This window comes from Salvelinus namaycush, unplaced genomic scaffold (genome assembly GCF_016432855.1).
Source record: "Salvelinus namaycush isolate Seneca unplaced genomic scaffold, SaNama_1.0 Scaffold1300, whole genome shotgun sequence".
NCBI lineage: Eukaryota > Metazoa > Chordata > Actinopteri > Salmoniformes > Salmonidae > Salvelinus > Salvelinus namaycush.
In genome coordinates this window covers 40,068-66,761 of record NW_024058010.1, presented here as the reverse complement: position 1 = coordinate 66,761, position 26,694 = coordinate 40,068, and the positions used below count along the sequence as shown (strand labels likewise).

At 47.5% G+C, this 26,694-nt stretch overlaps 1 protein-coding gene across 1 annotated transcript; it reads right to left on the bottom strand.

Moving 5' to 3' along the window:
* Positions 1 to 11,456: 11,456 nt before the first annotated feature.
* On the bottom strand, positions 11,457 to 18,316 carry fam167ab (family with sequence similarity 167 member Ab). The gene is made up of 4 exons (XM_038982798.1): positions 18,287 to 18,316; positions 16,256 to 16,426; positions 15,992 to 16,126; positions 11,457 to 11,720 (listed from the first exon to the last, which is right to left on the bottom strand). Exons 1-4 carry the CDS (start codon positions 18,314 to 18,316, stop codon positions 11,457 to 11,459), a joined length of 600 nt encoding a protein of 199 aa, XP_038838726.1.
* Between the last annotated feature and the right edge of the window lie 8,378 nt (positions 18,317 to 26,694).

Below are 26,694 nucleotides of genomic sequence, written 5' to 3'. Positions count from 1 at the left end.
GTAGAGGAGGGGAGAGAGGAGTTAGTAACTCTGTGTCCCCCTGGTAGAGGGGAGAGAGAGGAGTTAGTAACTCTGTGGCCCCCTGAGAGAGGAGTTAGTAACTCTGTGGCCCCCTGAGAGAGGAGTTAGTAACTCTGTGGCCCCCTGGTAGGAGGGGAGAGGAGTTAGTAACTCTGTGGCCCCCTGTTAGAGGAGGGGAGAGAGGAGTTAGTAACTCTGTGGCCCCCTGTTAGAGGGGAGAGAGGAGTTAGTAACTCTGTGGCCCCCTGTTAGAGGAGGGGAGAGAGGAGTTAGTAACTCTGTGGCCCCCTGGTAGAGGAGGGGAGAGAGGAGTTAGTAACTCTGTGGCCCCCTGTTAGAGGAGGGGAGAGAGGAGTTAGTAACTCTGTGGCCCCCTGTTAGAGGAGGAGAGAGAGGAGTTAGTAACTCTGGGGCCCCCTGTTAGAGGAGGAGAGAGGAGTTAGTAACTCTGTGGCCCCAATACCATGCCATCACAGGGAGATTAAATATGATCTAGACCAAACTGACAGGCTGCAGCGATGATCCTAAAGCAGAGAGCAGCGCAAACAAAAGTCAGTGACTGAGTCCAAAATGGCACCCTAATCTATGTAACCTATGTAGTGCACTACTTTTGGCCAGAACTGGCCTCTGGTCAAAATTGCATCCTATTCCCTATATAGTGCGCTACTTTTGACAAGAGCCAAGCATTGGTTAGAAGTAGTGCACTACATAGGGATTAGGGCACCATTTGGGACGAAGTTAGACAGACAGGCAGGCTAGGTGGAACAGTCTACCTTCCTCCTTTGTCTCTGTGGTGTCTGGGACTGGAGGTGAGCTGCCTGTGGGAGTATTGTTGGTATGACTGACTGACTTGTTGTGAACAAGTTAGACACTCAAGTGTTCTGCAATAGGAGGATAATAAGATGGAGGATGACTGACAGGCAGAAAGGTCTTTGTTGTGTATTCCAGGGCTCCAAGGGCTCCAAGGGCTCCAAGGGCTCCAAGGGCTCCAGGGCTCAAGGGCTCCAGGGCTCCAGGGCTCCAAGGCTCCAGGGCTCCAAGGGCTCCAGGGCTCCAGGGCTCCAGGGCTCCAGGGCTCCAAGGGCTCCAAGGGCTCCAGGGCTCCAGGACTCCAGGGCTCCAAGGCTCCAGGGCTCCAAGGGCTCCAGGGCTCCAAGGCTCCAGGGCTCCAAGGCTCCAGGGCTCCAGGGCTCCAGGGCTCCAGGGCTCCAAGGCTCCAGGGCTCCAGGGCTCCAGGGCTCCAGGGCTCCAGGGCTCCAAGGGCTCCAGGGCTCCAAGGGCTCCAGGGCTCCAAGGCTCCAGGGCTCCAGGGCTCCAAGGCCCCAGGGCTCCAGGGCTCCAGGGCTCCAAGGCTCCAGGGCTCCAGGGCTCCAAGGCCCCAGGGCCCCAGGGCTCCAGGGATCCAAGGCTCCAGGGCTCCAAGGCTCCAGGGTTCCAGGGGCTCCAGGACTCCAGGGCTCCAAGGCTCCAGGGCTCCAGGGCTCCAAGGGCTCCAAGGCTCCAGGACTCCAAGGCTCCAAGACTCCAGGGCTCCAAGGGCTCCAAGGGCTCCAAGGCTCCAGGACATAGTCACAATATACCGTACGCTTTCTTAAAAATACCTAATGTTGAATGTTGTTGTGATGCATGTGTGCGTACATATACAGAGCATTTGGAAAATGTTCAGACCCCTTCACCTTTTCCACATTTTGTTACATTACAGCCTTGCTCCAGAACAGCCAGCTATTGAGAGAAATCCACAATCTGTGGACAAAATCCAGTGGGGAAATCCAGGTGTTCTTGGGTAGTGGAATATGATGATGACCTATATCCAGACCATCATCCTTCAGCACGGATCCTATATCCAGACCATCATCCTTCGGCACGGATCCTATATCCAGACCATCATCCTTCGGCACGGATCCTATATCCAGACCATCATCCTTCGGCACGGATCCTATATCCAGACCATCATCCTTCGGCACGGATCCTATATCCAGACCATCATCCTTCGGCACGGATCCTATATCCAGACCATCATCCTTCGGCAAGGATCCTATATCCAGACCATCATCCTTCGGCACGGATGAAATGAGTGAAATGTATGCATCGTGTAGGACCAAACCTTCCGGAGACGACATCCCCTGGTATCCAGTTTGTTGAAGTCCTTGAGACGATTCCACACCCCCACAGCGTGTGACATCCCGACCACGTAGAGGTTGAGAGAGATGTGTGGGCCAGACTCTCAGGAAGGAACCCGTGAATGAATGAATATGGTGCTCCTGAGAAGAAGGATCGTCATGCCGACACTAGTGCTGTAGTTACAGCTGTTCTAACATTCTAAATGCGCTTGGAAAAGTGTTCCTACAGTTTGACGACACGTTGAACTTTTCTCACGAAACCCTGTTGAGCGTTATTAATTTACCTAATGCCTGATGTGTTTTTAATTTGTTTTGATATTTACTGTAGTTTGGTTAATAAAACCCAGATTATTCTAAATGTATATCTAATGTCCTTATTACATGGTTGCATGCAATGTTTTGGCCTAAATCCTGGAGGGATTTTGATAGTAAACTAGTTTATATGAAAGCCAATATTTCTCGTCTACTCCGTTACAGTAGTCAACCCCGTCACGTGACAATATTTGTTTAATAAAATGGCGGAAAATGAATAAATATGAGTGTTATGTTTCCTGAGCTCAGTCTGACATGTTAACGACAATCTCAAGAAGATTAGATTTACGTTAAAATGCTGAATTGAAAGCTACGTTTTTACATTTAAATGATGAGCCCGCAATATAGCAAAAATTCTGAGATTTTATATTTATAATAATTGAATTTGTTTGGACATTAGGTAAATAAAAAATGAAATAAAGTTGATTTAAGAATACACTGCTCAAAAAAATAAAGGGAACACTTAAACAACACAATGTAACTCCAAGTCAATCACACTTCTGTGAAATCAAACTGTCCACTTAGGAAGCAACACTGATTGACAATAAATTTCACATGCTGTTGTGCAAATGGAATAGACAACAGGTGGAAATTATAGGCAATTAGCAAGACACCCCCAATAAAGGAGTGATTCTGCAGGTGGTGACCACAGACCACTTCTCAGTTCCTATGCTTCCTGGCTGATGTTTTGGTCACTTTTGAATGCTCTAGTGGTAGCATGAGACGGAGTCTACAACCCACACAAGTGGCTCAGGTAGTGCAGCTCATCCAGGATGGCACATCAATGCGAGCTGTGGCAAGAAGGTTTGCTGTGTCTGTCAGCGTAGTGTCCAGAGCATGGAGGCGCTACCAGGAGACAGGCCAGTACATCAGGAGACGTGGAGGAGGCCGTAGGAGGGCAACAACCCAGCAGCAGGACCGCTACCTCCGCCTTTGTGCAAGGAGGAGCAGGAGGAGCACTGCCAGAGCCCTGCAAAATGACCTTCAGCAGGCCACAAATGTGCATGTGTCTGCTCAAACGGTCAGAAACAGACTCCATGAGGGTGGTATGAGGGCCTGACGTCCACAGGTGGGGGTTGTGCTTACAGCCCAACACCGTGCAGGACGTTTGGCATTTGCCAGAGAACACCAAGATTGGCAAATTCGCCACTGGCGCCCTGTGCTCTTCACAGATGAAAGCAGGTTCACACTGAGCACGTGACAGACGTGACAGAGTCTGGAGACGCCGTGGAGAACGTTCTGCTGCCTGCAACATCCTCCAGCATGACCGGTTTGGCGGTGGGTCAGTCATGGTGTGGGGTGGCATTTCTTTGGGGGGCCGCACAGCCCTCCATGTGCTCGCCAGAGGTAGCCTGACTGCCATTAGGTACCGAGATGAGATCCTCAGACCCCTTGTGAGACCATATGCTGGTGCGGTTGGCCCTGGGTTCCTCCTAATGCAAGACAATGCTAGACCTCATGTGGCTGGAGTGTGTCAGCAGTTCCTGCAAGAGGAAGGCATTGATGCTATGGACTGGCCCGCCCGTTCCCCAGACCTGAATCCAATTGAGCACATCTGGGACATCATGTCTCGCTCCATCCACCAACGCCAAATTGCACCACAGACTGTCCAGGAGTTGGCGGATGCTTCAGTCCAGGTCTGGAAGGAGATCCCTCAGGAGACCATCCACCACCTCATCAGGAGCATGCCCAGGCGTTGTAGGGAGGTCATACAGGCACGTGGAGGCCACACACACTACTGAGCCTCATTTTGACTTGTTTTAAGGACATTACATCAAAGTTGGATCAGCCTGTAGTGTGGTTTTCCACTTTAATTTTGAGTGTGACTCCAAATCCAGACCTCCATGGGTTGATAAATTTGATTTCCATTGATAATTTTTGTGTGATTTTGTTGTCAGCACATTCAACTATGTAAAGAAAAAAGTATTTAATAAGAATATTTCATTCATTCAGATCTAGGATGTGTTATTTTAGTGTTCCCTTAATTTTTTGGAGCAGTGTATATATATATTACCGCAGCCCAAGAATGACCCTGTTACAGTGGGACTGTTGTCATGTTAGTTATTCCCATTCCTTGGGGTTGAGCCCCCCTTTAACCTGGTAGATAAAACAATATGCTGTGTGCTGACATTCCTTTTGATCAATGGCCTGTGATACTGGAGCATCGGGCCTGTTCTGTCCAGTCATCTACACCTCTGACTGAGTATCTTGTCTACCTTCCGAGTAGCTCGTCTACCTTCCGAGTATCTCGTCTACCTTCCGAGTATCTCGTCTACCTTCCGAGTATCTCGTCTACCTTCCGAGTATCTCGTCTACCTTCCGAGTATCTCGTCTACCTTCCGAGTATCTCGTCTACCTTCCGAGTATCTCGTCTACCTTCCGAGTATCTCGTCTACCTTCCGAGTATCTCGTCTACCTTCCGAGTATCTCTTCTACCTTCCGAGTGTCTCAACTACCTTCCTAGATGCGGAATTTACGATACTCCCCAACTGTCTAGCTTTCATTTAGGTGACTATTAGCGAGCTGGACATACCTTGGATGTAGGTCCATTATAATTTATACACAGTTTGGATTTGGTTTTAGTCATTTTAAAGTATATCGATTTTTTTTTTTTTTTTTCCCAAACTTTTATAAAAAAAATTACTCAAACCACCCGCGGGCTGTATGTTTGACACCCCTGGTCTATATATAACAGTACAATACAAATATAATATAACAGTACAATACAAATATAACAGAAGGCATCACTACTTTTATTCATTGTCATTATTTAGTTATTATCCATGTTAAATAGACACACACTTTTTTGTAAGAAACAATATTAAGGCATTATTGTACATGTACAGAACAGACAGGAAGGGGAAAAGGTTACAGTCATTGAGCTGGAAGCAGAAGACAACGGGTACAGAGGTGTATAGTTACCGGATCAGAATGTGTAATACTGTGAACCATCAGATCCTCCTCTCCACCCTCTCCGAGCTGGGCATCTCCGGCGCGGCCCACGCTTGGATTGCGTCCTACCTGACAGGTCGCTCCTACCAGGTGGCGTGGCGAGAATCTGTCTCCGCACCACGTGCTCTCACCACTGGTGTCCCCCAGGGCTCTGTTCTAGGCCCTCTCCTATTCTCGCTATACACCAAGTCACTTGGCTCTGTCATATCCTCACATGGTCTCTCCTATCATTGCTATGCAGACGACACACAATTAATCTTCTCCTTTCCCCCCTCTGATAACCAGGTGGCGAATCGCATCTCTGCATGTCTGGCAGACATATCAGTGTGGATGACGGATCACCACCTCAAGCTGAACCTCGGCAAGACGGAGCTGCTCTTCCTCCCGGGGAAGGACTGCCCGTTCCATGATCTCGCCATCACGGTTGACAACTCCATTGTGTCCTCCTCCCAGAGTGCTAAGAACCTTGGCGTGATCCTGGACAACACCCTGTCGTTCTCAACTCACATCAAGGCGGTGACCCGTTCCTGTAGGTTCATGCTCTACAACATTCGCAGAGTACGACCCTGCCTCACACAGGAAGCGGCGCAGGTCCTAATCCAGGCACTTGTCATCTCCCGTCTGGATTACTGCAACTCGCTGTTGGCTGGGCTCCCTGCCTGTGCTATTAAACCCCTACAACTCATCCAGAACGCCGCAGCCCGTCTGGTGTTCAACCTTCCCAAGTTCTCTCACGTCACCCCGCTCCTCCGCTCTCTCCACTGGCTTCCAGTTGAAGCTCGCATCCGCTACAAGACCATGGTGCTTGCCTACGGAGCTGTGAGGGGAACGGCACCTCCGTACCTTCAGGCTCTGATCAGGCCCTACACCCAAACAAGGGCACTGCGTTCATCCACCTCTGGCCTGCTCGCCTCCCTACCTCTGAGGAAGTACAGTTCCCGCTCAGCCCAGTCAAAACTGTTCGCTGCTCTGGCACCCCAATGGTGGAACAAACTCCCTCACGACGCCAGGTCAGCGGAGTCAATCACCACCTTCCGGAGACACCTGAAACCCCACCTCTTTAAGGAATACCTAGGATAGGATAAAGTAATCCTTCTAACCCCCCCCTCCCCCTTAAAAGAGTTAGATGCACTATTGTAAAGTGGTTGTTCCACTGGATATCATAAGGTGAATGCACCAATTTGTAAGTCGCTCTGGATAAGAGCGTCTGCTAAATGACTTAAATGTAAATGTGTAATCCCGGTCTAGGACCGGATCAGAATGTGGAATCCCAGCCCAGGACTGGATCAGAATGTGTAATCCCGGTCTGGGACTGGATCAGAATGTGGAACCCAGGACCTGATCAGAATGTGGAACCCCGGTCTAGGACCGGATCAGAATGTGGAACCCCGGTCTAGGACCGGATCAGAATGTGGAACCCCGGCCTAGGACCGGATCAGAATGTGGAACCCCGGCCTAGGACCGGATCAGAATGTGGAACCCCGGCCTAGGACTGGATCAGAATGTGTAATCCCGGTCTAGGACCGGATCAGAATGTGGAACCCAGGACCTGATCAGAATGTGGAACCCCGGTCTAGGACCGGATCAGAATGTGGAACCCCGGTCTAGGACCGGATCAGAATGTGGAACCCCGGCCTAGGACCGGATCAGAATGTGGAACCCCGGCCTAGGACCGGATCAGAATGTGGAACCCCGGCCTAGGACTGGATCAGAATGTGTAATCCCGGTCTAGGACCGGATCAGAATGTGGAACCCCGGCCTAGGACTGGATCAGAATGTGGAACCCCGATCTAGGACCGGATCAGAATGTGGAACCCAGGACCTGATCAGAATGTGGAACCCCGGCCTAGGACTGGATCAGAATGTGTAATCCCGGTCTAGGACCGGATCAGAATGTGGAACCCCGGCCTAGGACTGGATCAGAATGTGGAACCCCGGTCTAGGACCGGATCAGAATGTGGAACCCCGGTCTAGGACCGGATCAGAATGTGGAACCCCGGTCTAGGACCGGATCAGAATGTGGAACCCCGGTCTAGGACCGGATCAGAATGTGGAACCCCGGTCTAGGACCGGATCAGAATGTGGAACCCCGGTCTAGGACCGGATCAGAATGTGGAACCCCGGTCTAGGACCGGATCAGAATGTGGAACCCCGACCTAAAACCTGATCAGAATGTGGAACCCCGGTCTAGGACCGGATCAGAATGTGGAACCCCGACCTAAAACCTGATCAGAATGTGGAACCCCGGTCTAGGACTGGATCAGAATGTGGAACCCCGGTCTAGGACTGGATCAGAATGTGGAACCCCGACCTAAAACCGGATCAGAATGTGGAACCCCGGCCTAGGGACTGATCAGAATGTGGAACCCCGGCCTAGGACCGGATCAGAATGTGGAACCCCGGTCTAGGACTGGATCAGAATGTGGAACCCCGGTTTAGGACCGGATCAGAATGTGGAACCCCGGCCTAGGACCGGATCAGAATGTGGAACCCCGGCCTAGGACTGGATCAGAATGTGGAACCCCGGTCTAGGACCGGATCAGAATGTGGAACCCCGGTCTAGGACTGGATCAGAATGTGGAACCCCGGTTTAGGACTGGATCAGAATGTGGAACCCCGGCCTAGGACCGGATCAGAATGTGGAACCCCGGCCTAGGACCGGATCAGAATGTGGAACCCCGACCTAGGACCGGATCAGAATGTGGAACCCCGGTCTAGGACCGGATCAGAATGTGGAACCCCGACCTAAAACCTGATCAGAATGTGGAACCCCGGTCTAGGACCGGATCAGAATGTGGAACCCCGACCTAAAACCTGATCAGAATGTGGAACCCCGGTCTAGGACTGGATCAGAATGTGGAACCCCGGTCTAGGACTGGATCAGAATGTGGAACCCCGACCTAAAACCTGATCAGAATGTGGAACCCCGGCCCAGGACCGGATCAGAATGTGGAACCCCGGCCTAGGACCGGATCAGAATGTGGAACCCCGACCTAAAACCTGATCAGAATGTGGAACCCCGGCCTAGGACCGGATCAGAATGTGGAACCCCGACCTAAAACCTGATCAGAATGTGGAACCCCGGCCTAGGACCGGATCAGAATGTGGAACCCCGGTCTAGGACCGGATCAGAATGTGGAACCCCGGCCTAGGACCGGATCAGAATGTGGAACCCCGACCTAGGACCGGATCAGAATGTGGAACCCCGGTCTAGGACCGGATCAGAATGTGGAACCCCGACCTAAAACCTGATCAGAATGTGGAACCCCGGTCTAGGACCGGATCAGAATGTGGAACCCCGACCTAAAACCTGATCAGAATGTGGAACCCCGGTCTAGGACTGGATCAGAATGTGGAACCCCGGTCTAGGACTGGATCAGAATGTGGAACCCCGACCTAAAACCTGATCAGAATGTGGAACCCCGGCCCAGGACCGGATCAGAATGTGGAACCCCGGCCTAGGACCGGATCAGAATGTGGAACCCCGACCTAAAACCTGATCAGAATGTGGAACCCCGGCCTAGGACCGGATCAGAATGTGGAACCCCGACCTAAAACCTGATCAGAATGTGGAACCCCGGCCTAGGACCGGATCAGAATGTGGAACCCCGGTCTAGGACCGGATCAGAATGTGGAACCCCGGTCTAGGACCGGATCAGAATGTGGAACCCCGGTCTAGGACCGGATCAGAATGTGGAACCCCGGTCTAGGCCCGGATCAGAATGTGGAACCCCGGTCTAGGACCGGATCAGAATGTGGAACCCCGGTCTAGGACCGGATCAGAATGTGGAACCCCGGTCTAGGACCGGATCAGAATGTGGAACCCCGGTCTAGGACCGGATCAGAATGTGGAACCCCGGTCTAGGCCCGGATCAGAATGTGGAACCCCGGTCTAGGACCGGATCAGAATGTGGAACCCCGGTCTAGGACCGGATCAGAATGTGGAACCCCGGCCTAGGACCGGATCAGAATGTGGAACCCCGGTCTAGGACCGGATCAGAATGTGGAACCCCGGCCTAGGACCGGATCAGAATGTGGAACCCCGGTCTAGGACCGGATCAGAATGTGGAACCCCGGTCTAGGACCGGATCAGAATGTTTTAAAAGTGCCATCGTATCTCGTAGTGAGTTTCAGTTTCAGGAAAAGCCTTCAGAGATGTTAAGAGGAGTATCTGTAGCTGCTTCATTGTTGTGTGGCAACTAGATGCTCCTCCCACTGACATAGAAAACAAACTAGATGCTCCTCCCACTGACATAGAAAACAAACTAGATGCTCCTCCCACTGACATAGAAAACAAACTAGATGCTCCTCCCACTGACATAGAAAACAAACTAGATGCTCCTCCCACTGACATAGAAAACAAACTAGATGCTCCTCCCACTGACATAGAAAACAAACTAGATGCTCCTCCCACTGACATAGAAAACAAACTAGATGCTCCTCCCACTGACATAGAAAACAATCCCGGTTTGTAGATTCCCAGTATCAGAAGAAAATAAACAGGAAATCGGAGAAACCTAGAGCCAGGATTTCCCAAAATGTTAGGAAAGTTTCCGGAATATTGCAATCCTAATCTGGCACTACTAGCAGAGATGTGGCTAGCAGAGCTCTCTCTCTCTCTACTGCTAGCAGAGCTCTCTCTCTCTCTCTACTGCTAGCAGAGCTCTCTCTCTCTCTCTACTGCTAGCAGAGCTCTCTCTCTCTACTGCTAGCAGAGCTCTCTCTCTCTCTCTACTGCTAGCAGAGCTCTCTCTCTCTCTCTACTGCTAGCAGAGCTCTCTCTCTCTCTCTCTACTGCTAGCAGAGCTCTCTCTCTCTCTACTGCTAGCAGAGCTCTCTCTCTCTCTCTCTACTGCTAGCAGAGCTCTCTCTCTCTCTCTCTACTGCTATCTGTGCTCTCTCTCTCTCTCTACTGCTAGCAGAGCTCTCTCTCTCTCTCTACTGCTAGCAGAGCTCTCTCTCTCTCTACTGCTAGCAGAGCTCTCTCTCTCTCTCTCTACTGCTAGCAGAGCTCTCTCTCTCTCTACTGCTAGCAGAGCTCTCTCTCTCTCTCTACTGCTAGCAGAGCTCTCTCTCTCTCTCTCTCTCTCTACTGCTAGCAGAGCTCTCTCTCTCTCTACTGCTAGCAGAGCTCTCTCTCTCTCTACTGCTAGCAGAGCTCTCTCTCTCTCTACTGCTAGCAGAGCTGTCTCTCTCTCTCTACTGCTAGCAGAGCTGTCTCTCTCTCTCTACTGCTAGCAGAGCTCTCTCTCTCTCTCTACTGCTAGCAGAGCTCTCTCTCTCTCTCTCTCTCTCTACTGCTAGCAGAGCTCTCTCTCTCTCTCTCTACTGCTAGCAGAGCTCTCTCTCTCTCTCTACTGCTAGCAGAGCTCTCTCTCTCTCTCTCTCTACTGCTAGCAGAGCTCTCTCTCTCTCTCTCTCTACTGCTAGCAGAGCTCTCTCTCTCTCTCTCTCCTTACTGCTAGCAAAGCTCTCTCTCTCTCTCTCCTTACTGCTAGCAAAGCTCTCTCTCTCTCTCTCTCTCTCTCTACTGCTAGCAGAGCTCTCTCTCTCTCTCTCTCTCTCTCTCTACTACTAGCAGAGCTCTCTCTCTCTCTCTCCTTACTGCTAGCAGAGCTCTCTCTCTCTCTCTCCTTACTGCTAGCAAAGCTCTCTCTCTCTCTCTCTCTCTCTACTGCTAGCAGAGCTCTCTCTCTCTCTCTCTCTCTCTCCTTACTGCTAGCAAAGCTCTCTCTCTCTCTCCTTACTGCTAGCAAAGCTCTCTCTCTCTCTCTCTCTCTACTGCTAGCAGAGATCTCTCTCTCTCTCTCTCCTTACTGCTAGCAAAGCTCTCTCTCTCTCTCTCCTTACTGCTAGCAAAGCTCTCTCTCTCTCTCTCTCTCTCTCTCTCTCTACTGCTAGCAGAGCTCTCTCTCTCTCTCTCTCCTTACTGCTAGCAGAGCTCTCTCTCTCTCTCTCTCTCTCTCTCTCTCCTTACTGCTAGCAAAGCTCTCTCTCTCTCTCTCCTTACTGCTAGCAAAGCTCTCTCTCTCTCTCTCTCTCTCTCTACTGCTAGCAGAGGGAAAAGCGTCGAGAGTTTATGTTCATCTTGGTGACCCCTATGAGTCTCAGCGGGGTGGAGAGTCCGAACCCGGGGGTGACGGGGAAGTCAAAGAGCAGGTCGCTCAACTCATCTCTCTCCTCCAGCCCGTAGGTGGCATCGTTGAGCATGCGGCGGTGCTGGTGACACGTCTGCTCGATCTTCAGTTTGTTGATGTCGCTATGGAGACGCATCAGCTGATGGGCCAACTGCTGGTCCTGGAGAGGCATGTCCTTCTGGAGGGAGGGAGGAAGGGAGGGAGGGAGTTAGGGAGGGGAGGTGGTGGGGGGGAGGGAGGAGGGTACAGATTTAGGCCTAGATTCATACCGGACCGCGGAAGATCTGCGTTGTAACGCTAATGACATTTAACGTTAATTTCCGATTGAGCCGTTTACCGTGAATACGTTCTCTGTGAACGTAGAAACATTGCCTTTAAAAGGAGTGATCAGATTGAATAGTTTGTTTCTAATGTTGACAGTAGATGGTAATAACAGTGTGTCGGTAATATGGTCACCGCAACAGCCCTAAGTGTAGTCTGGCCTTAACAACAGAGGGTGTAGTCTGACCTTAACACCAGAGGGTGTAGTCTGGCCTTAACGCCAGAGGATGTAGTCTGGCCTTAACAACAGAGGGTGTAGTCTGACCTTAACAACAGAGGGTGTGGTCTGGCCTTAACAACAGAGGGTGTGGTCTGGCCTTAACAACAGAGGGTGTGGTCTGGCCTTAACAACAGAGGGTGTGGTCTGGCCTCAACACCAGAGGGTGTGGTCTGGCCTTAACAACAGAGGGTGTAGTCTGGCCTCAACACCAGAGGGTGTGGTCTGGCCTCAACACCAGAGGGTGTGGTCTGACCTCAACAACAGAGGGTGTGGTCTGGCCTTAACAACAGAGGGTGTGGTCTGGCCTTAACAACAGAGGGTGTGGTCTGGCCTTAACAACAGAGGGTGTAGTCTGGCCTTAACAACAGAGGGTGTGGTCTGGCCTCAACACCAGAGGGTGTGGTCTGGCCTTAACAACAGAGGGTGTGGTCTGGCCTCAACACCAGAGGGTGTGGTCTGACCTCAACAACAGAGGGTGTGGTCTGGCCTCAACAACAGAGGGTGTGGTCTGGCCTTAACAACAGAGGGTGTGGTCTGGCCTTAACAACAGAGGGTGTGGTCTGGCCTTAACACCAGAGGGTGTGGTCTGGCCTCAACACCAGAGGGTGTGGTCTGGCCTTAACACCAGAGGGTGTAGTCTGGCCTTAACACCAGAGGGTGTGGTCTGGCCATAACACCAGAGGGTGTAGTATGGCCTTAACAACAGATGGGTGTGGTCTGACCTTAACACCAGAGGGTGTGGTCTTGCCATAACACCAGAGGGTGTGGTCTGGCCTTAACAACAGAGGGTGTGGTCTGGCCTTAACAACAGAGGGTGTGGTCTGGCCTTAACAACAGAGGGTGTGGTCTGGCCTCAACACCAGTGGGTGTGGTCTGACCTTAACACCAGAGGGTGTGGTCTTGCCATAACACCAGAGGGTGTGGTCTGGCCTTAACAACAGAGGGTGTGGTCTGGCCTTAACAACAGAGGGTGTGGTCTGGCCTTAACAACAGAGGGTGTGGTCTGGCCTTAACACCAGAGGGTGTGGTCTGGCCTTAACACCAGAGGGTGTGGTCTGGCCTCAACACCAGAGGGTGTGGTCTGGCCTTAACAACAGAGGGTGTGGTCTGGCCTTAACAACAGAGGGTGTGGTCTGGCCTTAACAACAGAGGGTGTGGTCTGGCCTTAACGCCAGAGGGTGTGGTCTGGCCTTAACAACAGAGGGTGTGGTCTGGCCTTAACAACAGAGGGTGTGGTCTGGCCTTAACAACAGAGGGTGTGGTCTGGCCTTAACACCAGAGGGTGTGGTCTGGCCTTAACAACAGAGGGTGTGGTCTGGCCTTAACACCAGAGGGTGTGGTCTGGCCTTAACACCAGAGGGTGTGGTCTGGCCTTAACACCAGAGGGTGTGGTCTGGCCTTAACACCAGAGGGTGTGGTCTGGCCTTAACACCAGAGGGTGTGGTCTGGCCTTAACACCAGAGGGTGTGGTCTGGCCTTAACAACAGAGGGTGTGGTCTGGCCTTAACAACAGAGGGTGTGGTCTGGCCTTAACAACAGAGGGTGTGGTCTGGCCTTAACAACAGAGGGTGTGGTCTGGCCTTAACACCAGAGGGTGTGGTCTGACCTTAACACCAGAGGGTGTGGTCTGGCCTTAACACCAGAGGGTGTGGTCTGGCCTTAACAACAGAGGGTGTGGTCTGGCCTTAACACCAGAGGGTGTGGTCTGGCCTTAACACCAGAGGGTGTGGTCTGGCCTTAACAACAGAGGGTGTGGTCTGGCCTTAACAACAGAGGGTGTGGTCTGGCCTTAACACCAGAGGGTGTGGTCTGGCCTTAACAACAGAGGGTGTAGTCTGACCTTAACACCAGAGGGTGTGGTCTGGCCTTAACAACAGAGGGTGTGGTCTGGCCTTAACAACAGAGGGTGTGGTCTGGCCTTAACACCAGAGGGTGTGGTCTGGCCTTAACACCAGAGGGTGTGGTCTGGCCTTAACGCCAGAGGGTGTAGTCTGACCTCAACAACAGAGGGTGTGGTCTGGCCTTAACAACAGAGGGTGTGGTCTGGCCTTAACAACAGAGGGTGTGGTCTGGCCTTAACAACAGAGGGTGTGGTCTGGCCTTAACACCAGAGGGTGTGGTCTGGCCTTAACAACAGAGGGTGTAGTAGACGATGCTGCGGAACGTTGATGTGTCAACGAACTCTAATAGCGTCACCAAATTCCCGAAAAATTTCCCAAAATTCCCATCTTTTCCAGAAATCCTGGTTGGAGGATTCTGGATTTCATGCTGCTTATTACCTCCTACCTACCTCCTACTTACCTCCTACCTACCTCCTACTTACCTCCTACCTACCTCCGCTGCTCTTATTACCACCTACCTACCTCCTACCTACCTCCGCTGCTCTTATTACATCCTACCTACCTCCTACTCCGCTGCTCCCGATATTATTCTACAATCAGGATTTCTGGATAGCCTTGGAATTTTGACAGGAAGCCCATCTCCCTAGCATTGTCAGGAAGCCCATCTCCCTAGCATTGACAGGAAGCCCATCTCCCTAGCATTGACAGGAAGCCCATCTCCCTAGCATTGACAGGAAGCCCATCTCCCTAGCATTGACAGGAAGCCCATCTCCCTAGCATTGACAGGAAGCCTCTCTCTCTAGCATTGACAGGAAGCCCATCTCCCTAGCATTGACAGGAAGCCTCTCTCCCTAGCATTGACAGGAAGCCCCTCTCCCTAACATTGACAGGAAGCCCATCTCCCTAACATTGACAGGAAGCCCCTCTCCCTAGCATTGACAGGAAGCCCCTCTCCCTGGCATTGACAGGAAGCCCCTCTCCCTAGCATTGACAGGAAGCCCCTCTCCCTAGCATTGACAGGAAGCCCCTCTCCCTAGCATTGACAGGAAGCCCCTCTCCCTAGCATTGACAGGAAGCCCCTCTCCCTAGCACTGACAGGAAGCCCATCTCCCTAGCATTGACAGGAAGCCCCTCTCCCTAGCATTGACAGGAAGCCTCTCTACCCAGCATTGACAGGAAGCCCATCTCCCTAGCATTGACAGGAAGGCCATCTCCCTAGCATTGACAGGAAGGCCATCTCCCTAACATTGACAGGAAGCCCCTCTCCCTAGCATTGACAGGAAGGCCATCTCCCTAGCATTGACAGGAAGGCCATCTCCCTAGCATTGACAGGAAGCCTCTCTCCCTAGCATTGACAGGAAGCCACTCTCCCTAACATTGACAGGAAGCCTCTCTCCCTAGCATTGACAGGAAGCCACTCTCCCTAGCATTGACAGGAAGCCACTCTCCCTAACATTGACAGGAAGCCCCTCTCCCTAGCATTGACAGGAAGCCCCTCTCCCTAGCATTGACAGGAAGCCCATCTCCCTAGCATTGACAGGAAGCCCCTCTCCCTAGCATTGACAGGAAGCCCCTCTCCCTAGCATTGACAGGAAGCCCATCTCCCTAGCATTGACAGGAAGCCCATCTCCCTAGCATTGACAGGAAGCCCATCTCCCTAGCATTGACAGGAAGCCCCTCTCCCTAGCATTGACAGGAAGCCCCTCTCCCTAGCATTGACAGCAAGCCCCTCTCCTTAGCATTAACAGGAAGCTCCTCTCCCTAGCATTAACAGGAAGCTCCTCTCCCTAGCGTTAACAGGAAGCCGCTCTCCCTAGCGTTGACAGGAAGCCGCTCTCCCTAGCGTTGACAGGAAGCCGCTCTCCCTAGCGTTGACAGGAAGCCGCTCTCCCTAGCGTTGACAGGAAGCCGCTCTCCCTAGCGTTGACAGGAAGCCGCTCTCCCTAGCATTGACAGGAAGCCCATCTCCCTAGCATTGACAGGAAGCCCATCTCACTTGAATTAATTTGTATTTGGAGGTACAGCACTAAACCAAGAAACAGTCACCAATACTTCTGTTGTTCTCACCAGTTCTTTCCTGAGCCACCCCACAGCCTCATCGATGTTCTTAAATCTCCTCAGTACTCCAGCGGGCAGGCTGTGCTGCCAGATCAAACCCGAGGTCAGGGGGCTCTCTCTGGGCTCCACCGGCTGTCGTTTGGCCTTCTCCTGCTCCTCTTGCTGCTCTGCATGGAGCTCCTGCTGTAGCTGTGGTTCAGCCAGACATTTGGTGCTCTGACTGTCTAACCTGCCCTCACTCTGGGATACTACCCGTTGCTCTTCTGGCCTCACTAAGTCCCTGGTGCTCTGCTGTGGTATGATCAGGGCTTTGGTGCTATGGGCCTCTAAACGGGCCTTCCACTCGAGGTAGGACAGCCTCCGTGTTTCCAGCCTCAGCTTCTGCACCAGGGCCTTGAGGGTGATCAGATGGTCTTCTGAAGCCGAACCCACCTTCTCCTCCACCTGGTCAATCAATCAAACAAATGGGTTTTATTCATTTATTAAGCCTGTTTTTTTAAATTGTGCTTTACAGTAACCCAGCCTAGAACCCCAAAGCAGAAGCACAGTGGAAAAACTAGCCTCGCGAGCCACACTGTCGCGAGCTGACATAAATATGTGTTACAGGTATGAAGCTCGCAAGATCGGTGTGGCTCGCGAGGATATTGGGGAAAAACTCCCTAGAAGATCGGTGTGGCTCGCGAGGCTATTGGGGAAAAACTCCCTAGAAGATCGGTGTGGCTCGCGAGGCTATTGGGGAAAAACTCCCTAGAAGATCGGTGTGGCTCGCGAGGCTATTGGGGAAAAACTCCCTAGAAGATCGGTGTGGCTCGCGAGGATATTGGGGAAAACTCCCTAGAAGATCAGTGTGGCTCGCGAGGCTATTGGGGAAAAACTCCCTAGAAGATCAGTGTGGCTCGCGAGGTTATTGGGGAAAAACTCCCTAGAAGATCGGTGTGGCTCGCGAGGCTATTGGGGAAAACTCCCTAGAAGATCAGTGTGGCTCGCGAGGCTATTGGGGAAAAACTCCCTAGAAGATCGGTGTGGCTCGCGAGGCTATGGGGAAAAACTCCCTAGAAGATCAGTGTGGCTCGCGAGGCTATTGGGGAAAAACTCCCTAGAAGATCGGTGTGGCTCGCAAGGGTATGGGAAAAAACTCCCTAGAAGATAAGTGTGGCTCGCGAGGCTATTGGGAAAAACTCCCTAGAAGATCAGTGTGGCTCGCGAGGCTATTGGGGAAAAACTCCCTAGAAGATCAGTGTGGCTCGCGAGGATATTGGGGAAAAACTCCCTAGAAGATCAGTGTGGCTCGCGAGGATATTGGGGGAAAACTCCCTAGAAGATCAGTGTGGCTCGTGAGGCTATTGGGAAAAACTCCCTAGAAGATCGGTGTGGCTCGCGAGGATATTGGGGAAAAACTCCCTAGAAGATCGGTGTGGCTCGCGAGGCTATGTGGAAAAACTCCCTAGAAGATCAGTGTGGCTCGCGAGGCTATGGGGAAAAACTCCCTAGAAGATCAGTGTGGCTCGCGAGGCTATGGGGAAAAACTCCCTAGAAGATCAGTGTGGCTCGTGAGGCTATTGGGAAAAACTCCCTAGAAGATCGGTGTGGCTCGTGAGGCTATGGGGAAAAACTCCCTAGAAGATCAGTGTGGCTTGCGAGGCTATTGGGGAAAAACTCCCTAGAAGATCGGTGTGGCTCGCGAGGCTATGGGGAAAAACTCCCTAGAAGATCAGTGTGGCTCGCGAGGCTATGGGGAAAAACTCCCTAGAAGATCAGTGTGGCTCGCGAGGCTATTGGGAAAAACTCCCTAGAAGATCAGTGTGGCTCGCGAGGCTATGGGGAAAAACTCCCTAGAAGATCAGTGTGGCTCGCGAGGCTATGGGGAAAAACTCCCTAGAAGATCAGTGTGGCTCGCGAGGCTATTGGGAAAAACTCCCTAGAAGATCAGTGTGGCTCGCGAGGCTATGGGGAAAAACTCCCTAGAAGATCAGTGTGGCTTGCGAGGCTATTGGAAAAGCTCCCTAGAAGATCGGTGTGGCTCGCGAGGCTATTGGAAAAGCTCCCTAGAAGATCGGTGTGGCTCGCGAGGGAAAAACTCCCTAGAAGATCGGTGTGGCTCGCGAGGCTATTGGGAAAAACTCCCTAGAAGATCAGTGTGGCTTGCGAGGCTAAGGAAAAACTCCCTAGAAGGAAGAAACCTAGAGAGGAAACAGGCTCAGATGGAGGCCCATTCTCTTTTGGCTGTATACCGGGTGTGGTCATTAGGGACAGACTGTTTCTCACCTGGTCTGTCTCCTCCACCTGGTCCCAGACACTATACACCTTGATCCTGGGGGTGGAGCTTGCTTCCATGACAACCCCGGGAATAAGAACCACACCTGGCTACCAGAATCAAACTAGCGGTAGTAGTCAAGAGAAGTTGGTCGCAGTCTGATGTACTCTTCACCGGGGCCTCCGTCGCTCTGACATGTGTTTGTGAGCGGGTGGTTGTAGATCTTGTGAGAATAGATTAGAACAATTCTTTGTTCTACCTGTGTTCTAGATTGTTATAGCTCTACGCTGTAAAATGGTGGTTGTGTCCCTTTGTGTTGTGGTTTAATTAAATGTAATAGATCCTTCTCTGTGGGTGTGAGAAGGAAGTTCTAGATCTTGCATCATCATTCTGACTGGTTCTGATAGTTTCTTTATGACAGCACAAAGACAGAGGTAATCCGGATGAGGATTTAAGGTTCTGATGGTTTCTTTATGAGGAAAGCACAACGACAGAGGTAATCCAGATTAGGATTTAAGGCACTTTGAAAAGCCTCCTTCATTGAGAGCTCCCTCTTCAAAGCTTCCTCTGTGTATCCTTGGTGTTTCCAGTCTGGGGTGAGGATGAGACGTCCTCTTGTGTCTACGAATCAAAGACACGAACAGAGAAAACAATGATGTCAAATATAATGCTTCCCCCTCCCACACTTGCTGAGTAAAGCAGATTGAAGTTTCTCAGGACTGACCAAATCAGAAATGACTTAACTAAAATGATTCAGCTTTAGTCCAGTCTAGTAACATGACATTTAGTGGGTGGTGATTTAGTCCAGTAACATGACATTTAGTGGGTGGTGATTTAGTCCAGTAACATGACATTTAGTGGGTGGTGATTTAGTCCAATAACATGACATTTAGTGGATGGTGATTTAGTCCAGTAACATGACATTTAGTGGGTGGTGATTTAGTCCAGTAACATGACATTTAGTGGGTGGTGATTTAGTCCAGTAACATGACATTTAGTGGGTGGTGATTTAGTCCAGTCCAGTAACATGACATTTAGTGGATGGTGATTTAGTCTAGTAACATGACATTTAGTGGGTGGTGATTTAGTCCAGTAACATGACATTTAGTGGGTGGTGATTTAGTCCAGTAACATGACATTTAGTGGGTAGTGATTTAGTCCAGTAAAGTCCAGTAACATGACATTTAGTGGGTGGTGATTTAGTCCAATAACATGACATTTAGTGGATGGTGATTTAGTCCAGTAACATGACATTTAGTGGGTGATGATTTAGTCCAGTCCAGTAACATGACATTTAGTGGGTGATGATTTAGTCCAGTAACATGACATTTAGTGGGTGGTGATTTAGTCCAGTCCAGTAACATGACATTTAGTGGGTGGTGATTTAGTCCAGTCCAGTAACATGACATTTAGTGGGTGGTGATTTAGTCCAGTCCAGTAACATGACATTTAGTGGGTGATGATTTAGTCCAGTAACATGACATTTAGTGGGTGGTGATTTAGTCCAGTAACATGACATTTAGTGGGTGGTGATTTAGTCCAGTAACATGACATTTAGTGGGTGGTGATTTAGTCCAGTCCAGTAACATGACATTTAGTGGGTGATGATTTAGTCCAGTCCAGTAACATGACATTTAGTGGGTGGTGATTTAGTCCAGTAACATGACATTTAGTGGGTGGTGATTTAGTCCAGTCCAGTAACATGACATTTAGTGGGTGGTGATTTAGTCCAGTAACATGACATTTAGTGGGTGGTGATTTAGTCCAGTCCAGTAACATGACATTTAGTGGGTGGTGATTTAGTCCAGTAACATGACATTTAGTGGGTGGTGATTTAGTCCAGTCCAGTAACATGACATTTAGTGGGTGGTGATTTAGTCCAGTAACATGACATTTAGTGGGTGGTGATTTAGTCCAGTCCAGTAACATGACATTTAGTGGGTGGTGATTTAGTCCAGTCCAGTAACATGACATTTAGTGGGTGATGATTTAGTCCAGTAACATGACATTTAGTGGGTGGTGATTTAGTCCAGTCCAGTAACATGACATTTAGTGGGTGATGATTTAGTCCAGTAACATGACATTTAGTGGGTGGTGATTTAGTCCAGTAACATGACATTTAGTGGGTGATGATTTAGTCCAGTAACATGACATTTAGTGGGTGGTGATTTAGTCCAGTAACATGACATTTAGTGGGTGGTGATTTAGTCCAGTAACATGACATTTAGTGGGTGGTGATTTAGTCCAGTAACATGACATTTAGTGGGTAGTGATTTAGTCCAGTCCAGTAACATGACATTTAGTGGGTGATGATTTAGTCCAGTAACATGACATTTAGTGGGTGGTGATTTAGTCCAGTCCAGTAACATGACATTTAGTGGATGGTGATTTAGTCCAGTAACATGACATTTAGTGGGTGGTGATTTAGTCCAGTCCAGTAACATGACATTTAGTGGGTGATGATTTAGTCCAGTAACATGACATTTAGTGGGTGGTGATTTAGTCCAGTAACATGACATTTAGTGGGTGATGATTTAGTCCAGTAACATGACATTTAGTGGGTGATGATTTAGTCCAGTAACATGACATTTAGTGGGTGGTGATTTAGTCCAGTAACATGACATTTAGTGGGTGATGATTTAGTCCAGTCCAGTAACATGACATTTAGTGGATGGTGATTTAGTCCAGTAACATGACATTTAGTGGGTGGTGATTTAGTCCAGTCCAGTAACATGACATTTAGTGGGTGATGATTTAGTCCAATAACATGACATTTAGTGGATGGTGATTTAGTCCAGTAACATGACATTTAGTGGGTGGTGATTTAGTCCAGTAACATGACATTTAGTGGGTGGTGATTTAGTCCAGTAACATGACATTTAGTGGGTGGTGATTTAGTCCAGTAACATGACATTTAGTGGGTGGTGATTTAGTCCAGTAACATGACATGCCAAACTGTGGTCTGGCCAGTAGCGAACATGTCTGGTTATATTTCCATCAGCGACATGACGTCAATGGTTGTGTTTTTTAAATGACACCCTGTTTTACTATATATTAAATAGTATGTCACTTGGGCATCACAAATGTCTACACAGTAAACACGTCCATTTTGTAGGCTAGCTAGGCTACTGTGTGTCTCCCTAAATCATCACAAAAATACAGTCTGCTTGTGTGAATTAAAGGAAGATCCGAGCTTGGTGTACATCCAAAATGGAACCCTAGGCCCTATATAGTGCACTACTAAGGCCAGAGCCCTAATGCCCTATATAGGGACTAGGGTGCCACTTGGGAAGCAGGCATAATCTCTTGACTTTGTTACAATCTCTCTCATCTCTTCAGTCACGGTCGCTAGAGGTGATGTGATCGCATTGGTACTCCTCAATCCATAGAATGCATGTTTTTTTTTCTTCTCATCTTTATTCAGATCTGACTCTTTTGTGGACAAAAAAAAACGTTTTCTTAAATCAAGATATTGCTGAACTTTTAATGTTCACTCTTGTAGTCATGACTACCCGCTGCATGGAATGTCTTGACTGTTGTTCAGAAAACATGGATATTGTGTCTCTCACACAAACACACACACACACACACACAGATCACTATTGATCATACAGAAGGCTATAGAGATATTTTATTGATCAACAAGGAACTGTGATAAAATCATGTGTGCACTGTGCACTCAATTTATAGGCTGTATCCCCTTTTGCAATAACATTGCAGTAAGATTGAAGCGCGTTCAGAATATGTAAACTGTATCTACAAAGCTTTAAGCCGACATTAGAGCTACCGTGAGAAAAGGCCAGACATTAGGCTACGCATGCAGTCGGATTTAATATTTCAACCGAGTCAAAATGCTCATGGCATGTTTCTGGCATTTCCTTTTTCGGGGGAAAACCTTATATAAAATATTTTTTAGATTAGCCCTACATCACTGGGCTGCGTTACCCAGATTAGCCCTACATCACTGGGCTGCGTTACCCAGATTAGCCCTACATCACTGGGCTGCGTTACCCAGATTAGCCCTACATCACTGGGCTGCGTTACCCAGATTAGCCCTACATCACTGGGCTGCGTTACCCAGATTAGCCCTACATCACTGGGCTGCGTTACACAGATTAGCCCTACAGCACTGGGCTGCGTTACGCAGTAGTATATTATGACGTTTGAATGACTGAATGACTTCAGAGATTGAAGACGATACATTTATTGAAATACGCAATGTGATATTCCAATTCATTGGATAAACCAATAATGTTACATGTTGCGCTGTTCTATCGCCGTATAGCCTTTTCTACGGCTAAAATACATCATGCTCAAGTATGTTTATCTTATGTAGGCCTGATTTATAATAGAATTTAAAGCAGTGTTGGAATCCGCTATTACCAAAGAAAATCAGACGCATGCATGGCGCACATTTACCTGGATCGTTCCCGTAACCTATTTACGCGATCGGATTAAATCCTGTCCATCCCTGATTAACGGTAATTCGTTGAAGAGAGGCTTGAGTACACCCGCTATCAGTGATATAAGTAACAGTTCTTTCAGTCCAAATTCAGTCCACTTGTTTAGTGAATGTAGAGGATAGTGATGGGTCGTTCACGAACGACCGGCTCTTTTTGAATGAATCTTTCTGTTGAACTTCTGGAACCGAATCGCATCGGTGAAAGAACCGTTTATTTGGCTCCCTGATTTGCATACTGCTACTGCTTTTTAAACTCAAAACAACGTTTTTTTGCAGATAAGTTACAAAATAATTATGTAAAGTGGGTGAATACTCACTGTAGAAACAATACATAGTGGGAAAGCGTGTCAATCTGGTCCACGCTGATTTTCCAGTGCGTAAAAAAAACTATTGTTTTTTTGCTGTCCATCTGACATAATGGTAGTCTAACTTTTGGTCTTTACATTGGAGATTTGCAATTTTTTTATGGTTCTAGGTCAATTTTTAAGCATTTTGAACGTGGAACGGTTTGGGAGCCAAATGAGCCGGCTACTTTACGTGAACCGAGCCAAATGAGCCGACTCACCAGAAATAATCGCAATGCCCGTCACTAGTTGGGGAGCAGAGGAGGGCCAAAAACAGTTGAGTCAGGAGACCGAGGTTGCCAGGAGACGTCTCGGGAATGCCAGTCAAGTCTCGGCCTGCGGGTCTCCCAAACGACGCCATATTCCCTTTATAGTGCACTGCTTTTGACCAGGGCCTACAGGACTAGTGAACAGGGCGCCATGGAGACCGTTACCTCCGGCTGCGTTGGGCCAACGCTGAAGCAACTGTGACAGAAGCAAAAGATATTGATTATTTTGTTTAATTTTACTCAACAACAGAAACACTACTGTTTTTACAAAGGGGAACACATAGAAATAGGGCGAAATAGACAAAGGCATCACAGATTGAACACACTTTCTGTGCTTTAAAGAAAGCATTTGAAAATTGAACAACTATGTCAACAACAACAAATTAAGTTACATAAATGTGTCCTTAATAGCTTGTTTATATTTTGAGAATGCCAAAACCGTTACCTGGATCCCCTATAAAAACAGGGTGGCAGGTAGCCTAGTGGTTAGAGCGTTGGTGGATTGAATCCCTGAGCTGACAAGGTAAACTGTCATTCCGCCCCTGAACAAGGCAGTTAGTTAACCCACTGTTCCTAGGCCGTCATTATATATAAGAATTTGTTCTTAACGGACTTGCCTAGTTAAATACAATTTGGAAAATACAGACACTAAATAACCCAAAAAGGGGGTAGCCCATCGTCAGAACTCAATATCCTCATTTAAAGTTAGCCCATTTTTGGTGTTGTTGGGATATGAGAGCAATCTAATCAGACTTCCCTCTACTTCTTTATGCCACAATACACATGTTAAAAGGAGGATCCTAGTAATGATGAGTTTATGGCATTACCATTGGGTCCAAGCCTCCACAAACAGTTCCAAAAGCAGCCAGAAAGAGGAAGGAGCTGTTGTTTAACCTTTATCTCTCAGTACATCTCTAACGGTCTTGTTGATGGTATCACGTTAACTTATATACTATAACAACTTATTTACTATAACAACGTATATACTATAATAACTTATATACTATAACAACTTATATACTATAACAACTTATATACTATAACAACTTATATACTATAATAACTTATATACTATAACAACTTATATACTATAACAACTTATATACTATAACAACTTATATACTATAACAACTTATATACTATAACAACGTATATACTATAATAACGTATATACTATAACAACTTATATACTATAACTTATATACTATAACAACTTATATACTATAACAACTTATATACTATAATAACTTATATACTATAATAACTTATATACTATAATAACTTATATACTATAATAACGTATATACTATAATAACGTATATACTATAATAACTTATATACTATAATAACGTATATACTATAATAACTTATATTATAATAATTTACTATAACAACGTATATACTATAACAACTTATATACTATAACAACTTATATACTATAACAACTTATATACTATAACAACGTATATACTATAACAACTTATATACTATAACTGATATACTATAACAACTTATACTATAACAACTTATATACTATAACAACTTATATACTATAATAACGTATATACTATAATAACTTATATACTATAACAACTTATATACTATAATAACGTATATACTATAATAACTTATATTATAATAATATACTATAACTTATTTACTATAACAACGTATATACTATAACAACTTATATACTATAACAACTTATATACTATAATAACGTATATACTATAATAACGTATATACTATAATAACTTATATTATAATAATATACTATAACTTATATACTATAACAACTTATATACTATAATAACTTATATTATAATAATATACTATAACAACTTATATACTATAATATCATATACTATAATAACTTATATACTATAACAACTTATATACTATAATATCATATACTATAATATCATATATACTACACTGCTCAAAAAAATAAAGGGAACACTAAAATAACACATCCTAGATCTGAATGAATGAAATATTCTTATTAAATACTTTTTTTTACTTTTTTGCTACCTCTGGCGAGCACATGGAGGGCTGTGCGGCCCCCCAAAGAAATGCCACCCCACACCATGACTGACCCACCGCCAAACCGGTTATGCTGGAGGATGTTGCAGGCAGCAGAACGTTCTCCACGGCGTCTCCAGACTCTGTCACGTCTGTTACATGTGCTCATGTGCTCAGTGTGAACCTGCTTTCATCTGTGAAGAGCACAGGGCGCCAGTGGCGAATTTGCCAATCTTGGTGTTCTCTGGCAAATGCCAAACGTCCTGCACGGTGTTGGGCTGTAAGCACAACCCCCACCTGTGGACGTCGGGCCCTCATACCACCCTCATGGAGTCTGTTTCTAACCGTTTGAGCAGACACATGCACATTTGTGGCCTGCTGGAGGTCATTTTGCAGGGCTCTGGCAGTGCTCCACCTGTTCCTCCTTGCACAAAGGCGGAGGTAGCGGTCCTGCTGCTGGGTTGTTGCCCTCCTACGGCCTCCTCCACGTCTCCTGATGTACTGGCCTGTCTCCTGGTAGCGCCTCCATGCTCTGGACACTACGCTGACAGACACAGCAAACCTTCTTGCCACAGCTCGCATTGATGTGCCATCCTGGATGAGCTGCACTACCTGAGCCACTTGTGTGGGTTGTAGACTCCGTCTCATGCTACCACTAGAGTGAAAGCACCGCCAGCATTCAAAAGTGACCAAAACATCAGCCAGGAAGCATAGGAACTGAGAAGTGGTCTGTGGTCACCACCTGCAGAACCACTCCTTTATTGGGGGTGTCTTGCTAATTGCCTATAATTTCCACCTTTTGTCTATTCCATTTGCACAACAGCATGTGAAATTTATTGTCAATCAGTGTTGCTTCCTAAGTGGACAGTTTGATTTCACAGACGTGTGATTGACTTGGAGTTACATTCTGTTGTTTAAGTGTTCCCTTTATTTTTTTGAGCAGTGTATAATAACATATATACTATAATATCATATACTATAATAACATATATACTATAATAACATATATACTATAATAACATATATACTATAATATCATATACTATAATAACATATATACTATAATAACATATATACTATAATATCATATATTATAATAACTTATATACTATAATAACATATATACTATAATAACATATATACTATAATATCATATACTATAATAACATATATACTATAATATCATATACTATAATAACATATATACTATAATATCATATACTATAATAACATATATACTATAATAACATATATATACTTTTATAACATATATAATATCATATATTATAATAACTTATATACTATAATAACATATATACTATAATAACATATATACTATAATATCATATATTATAATAACA

What these genes read in the sequence shown, in the direction of transcription:
- fam167ab (XM_038982798.1), bottom strand. Translation starts at nt 18,316, where the DNA reads ATGGAAGCAAGCTCCACCCCCAGGATCAAG. An exon ending in GCTCCACCCCCAGGATCAAG is followed by an intron (nt 16,427 to 18,286) that starts GTGTATAGTGTC and finishes TTGATTGACCAG; the next exon opens with GTGGAGGAGAAGGTGGGTTC. An exon ending in AGCAGAGCACCAGGGACTTA is followed by an intron (nt 16,127 to 16,255) that starts GTGAGGCCAGAA and finishes GAGCAGGAGAAG; the next exon opens with GCCAAACGACAGCCGGTGGA.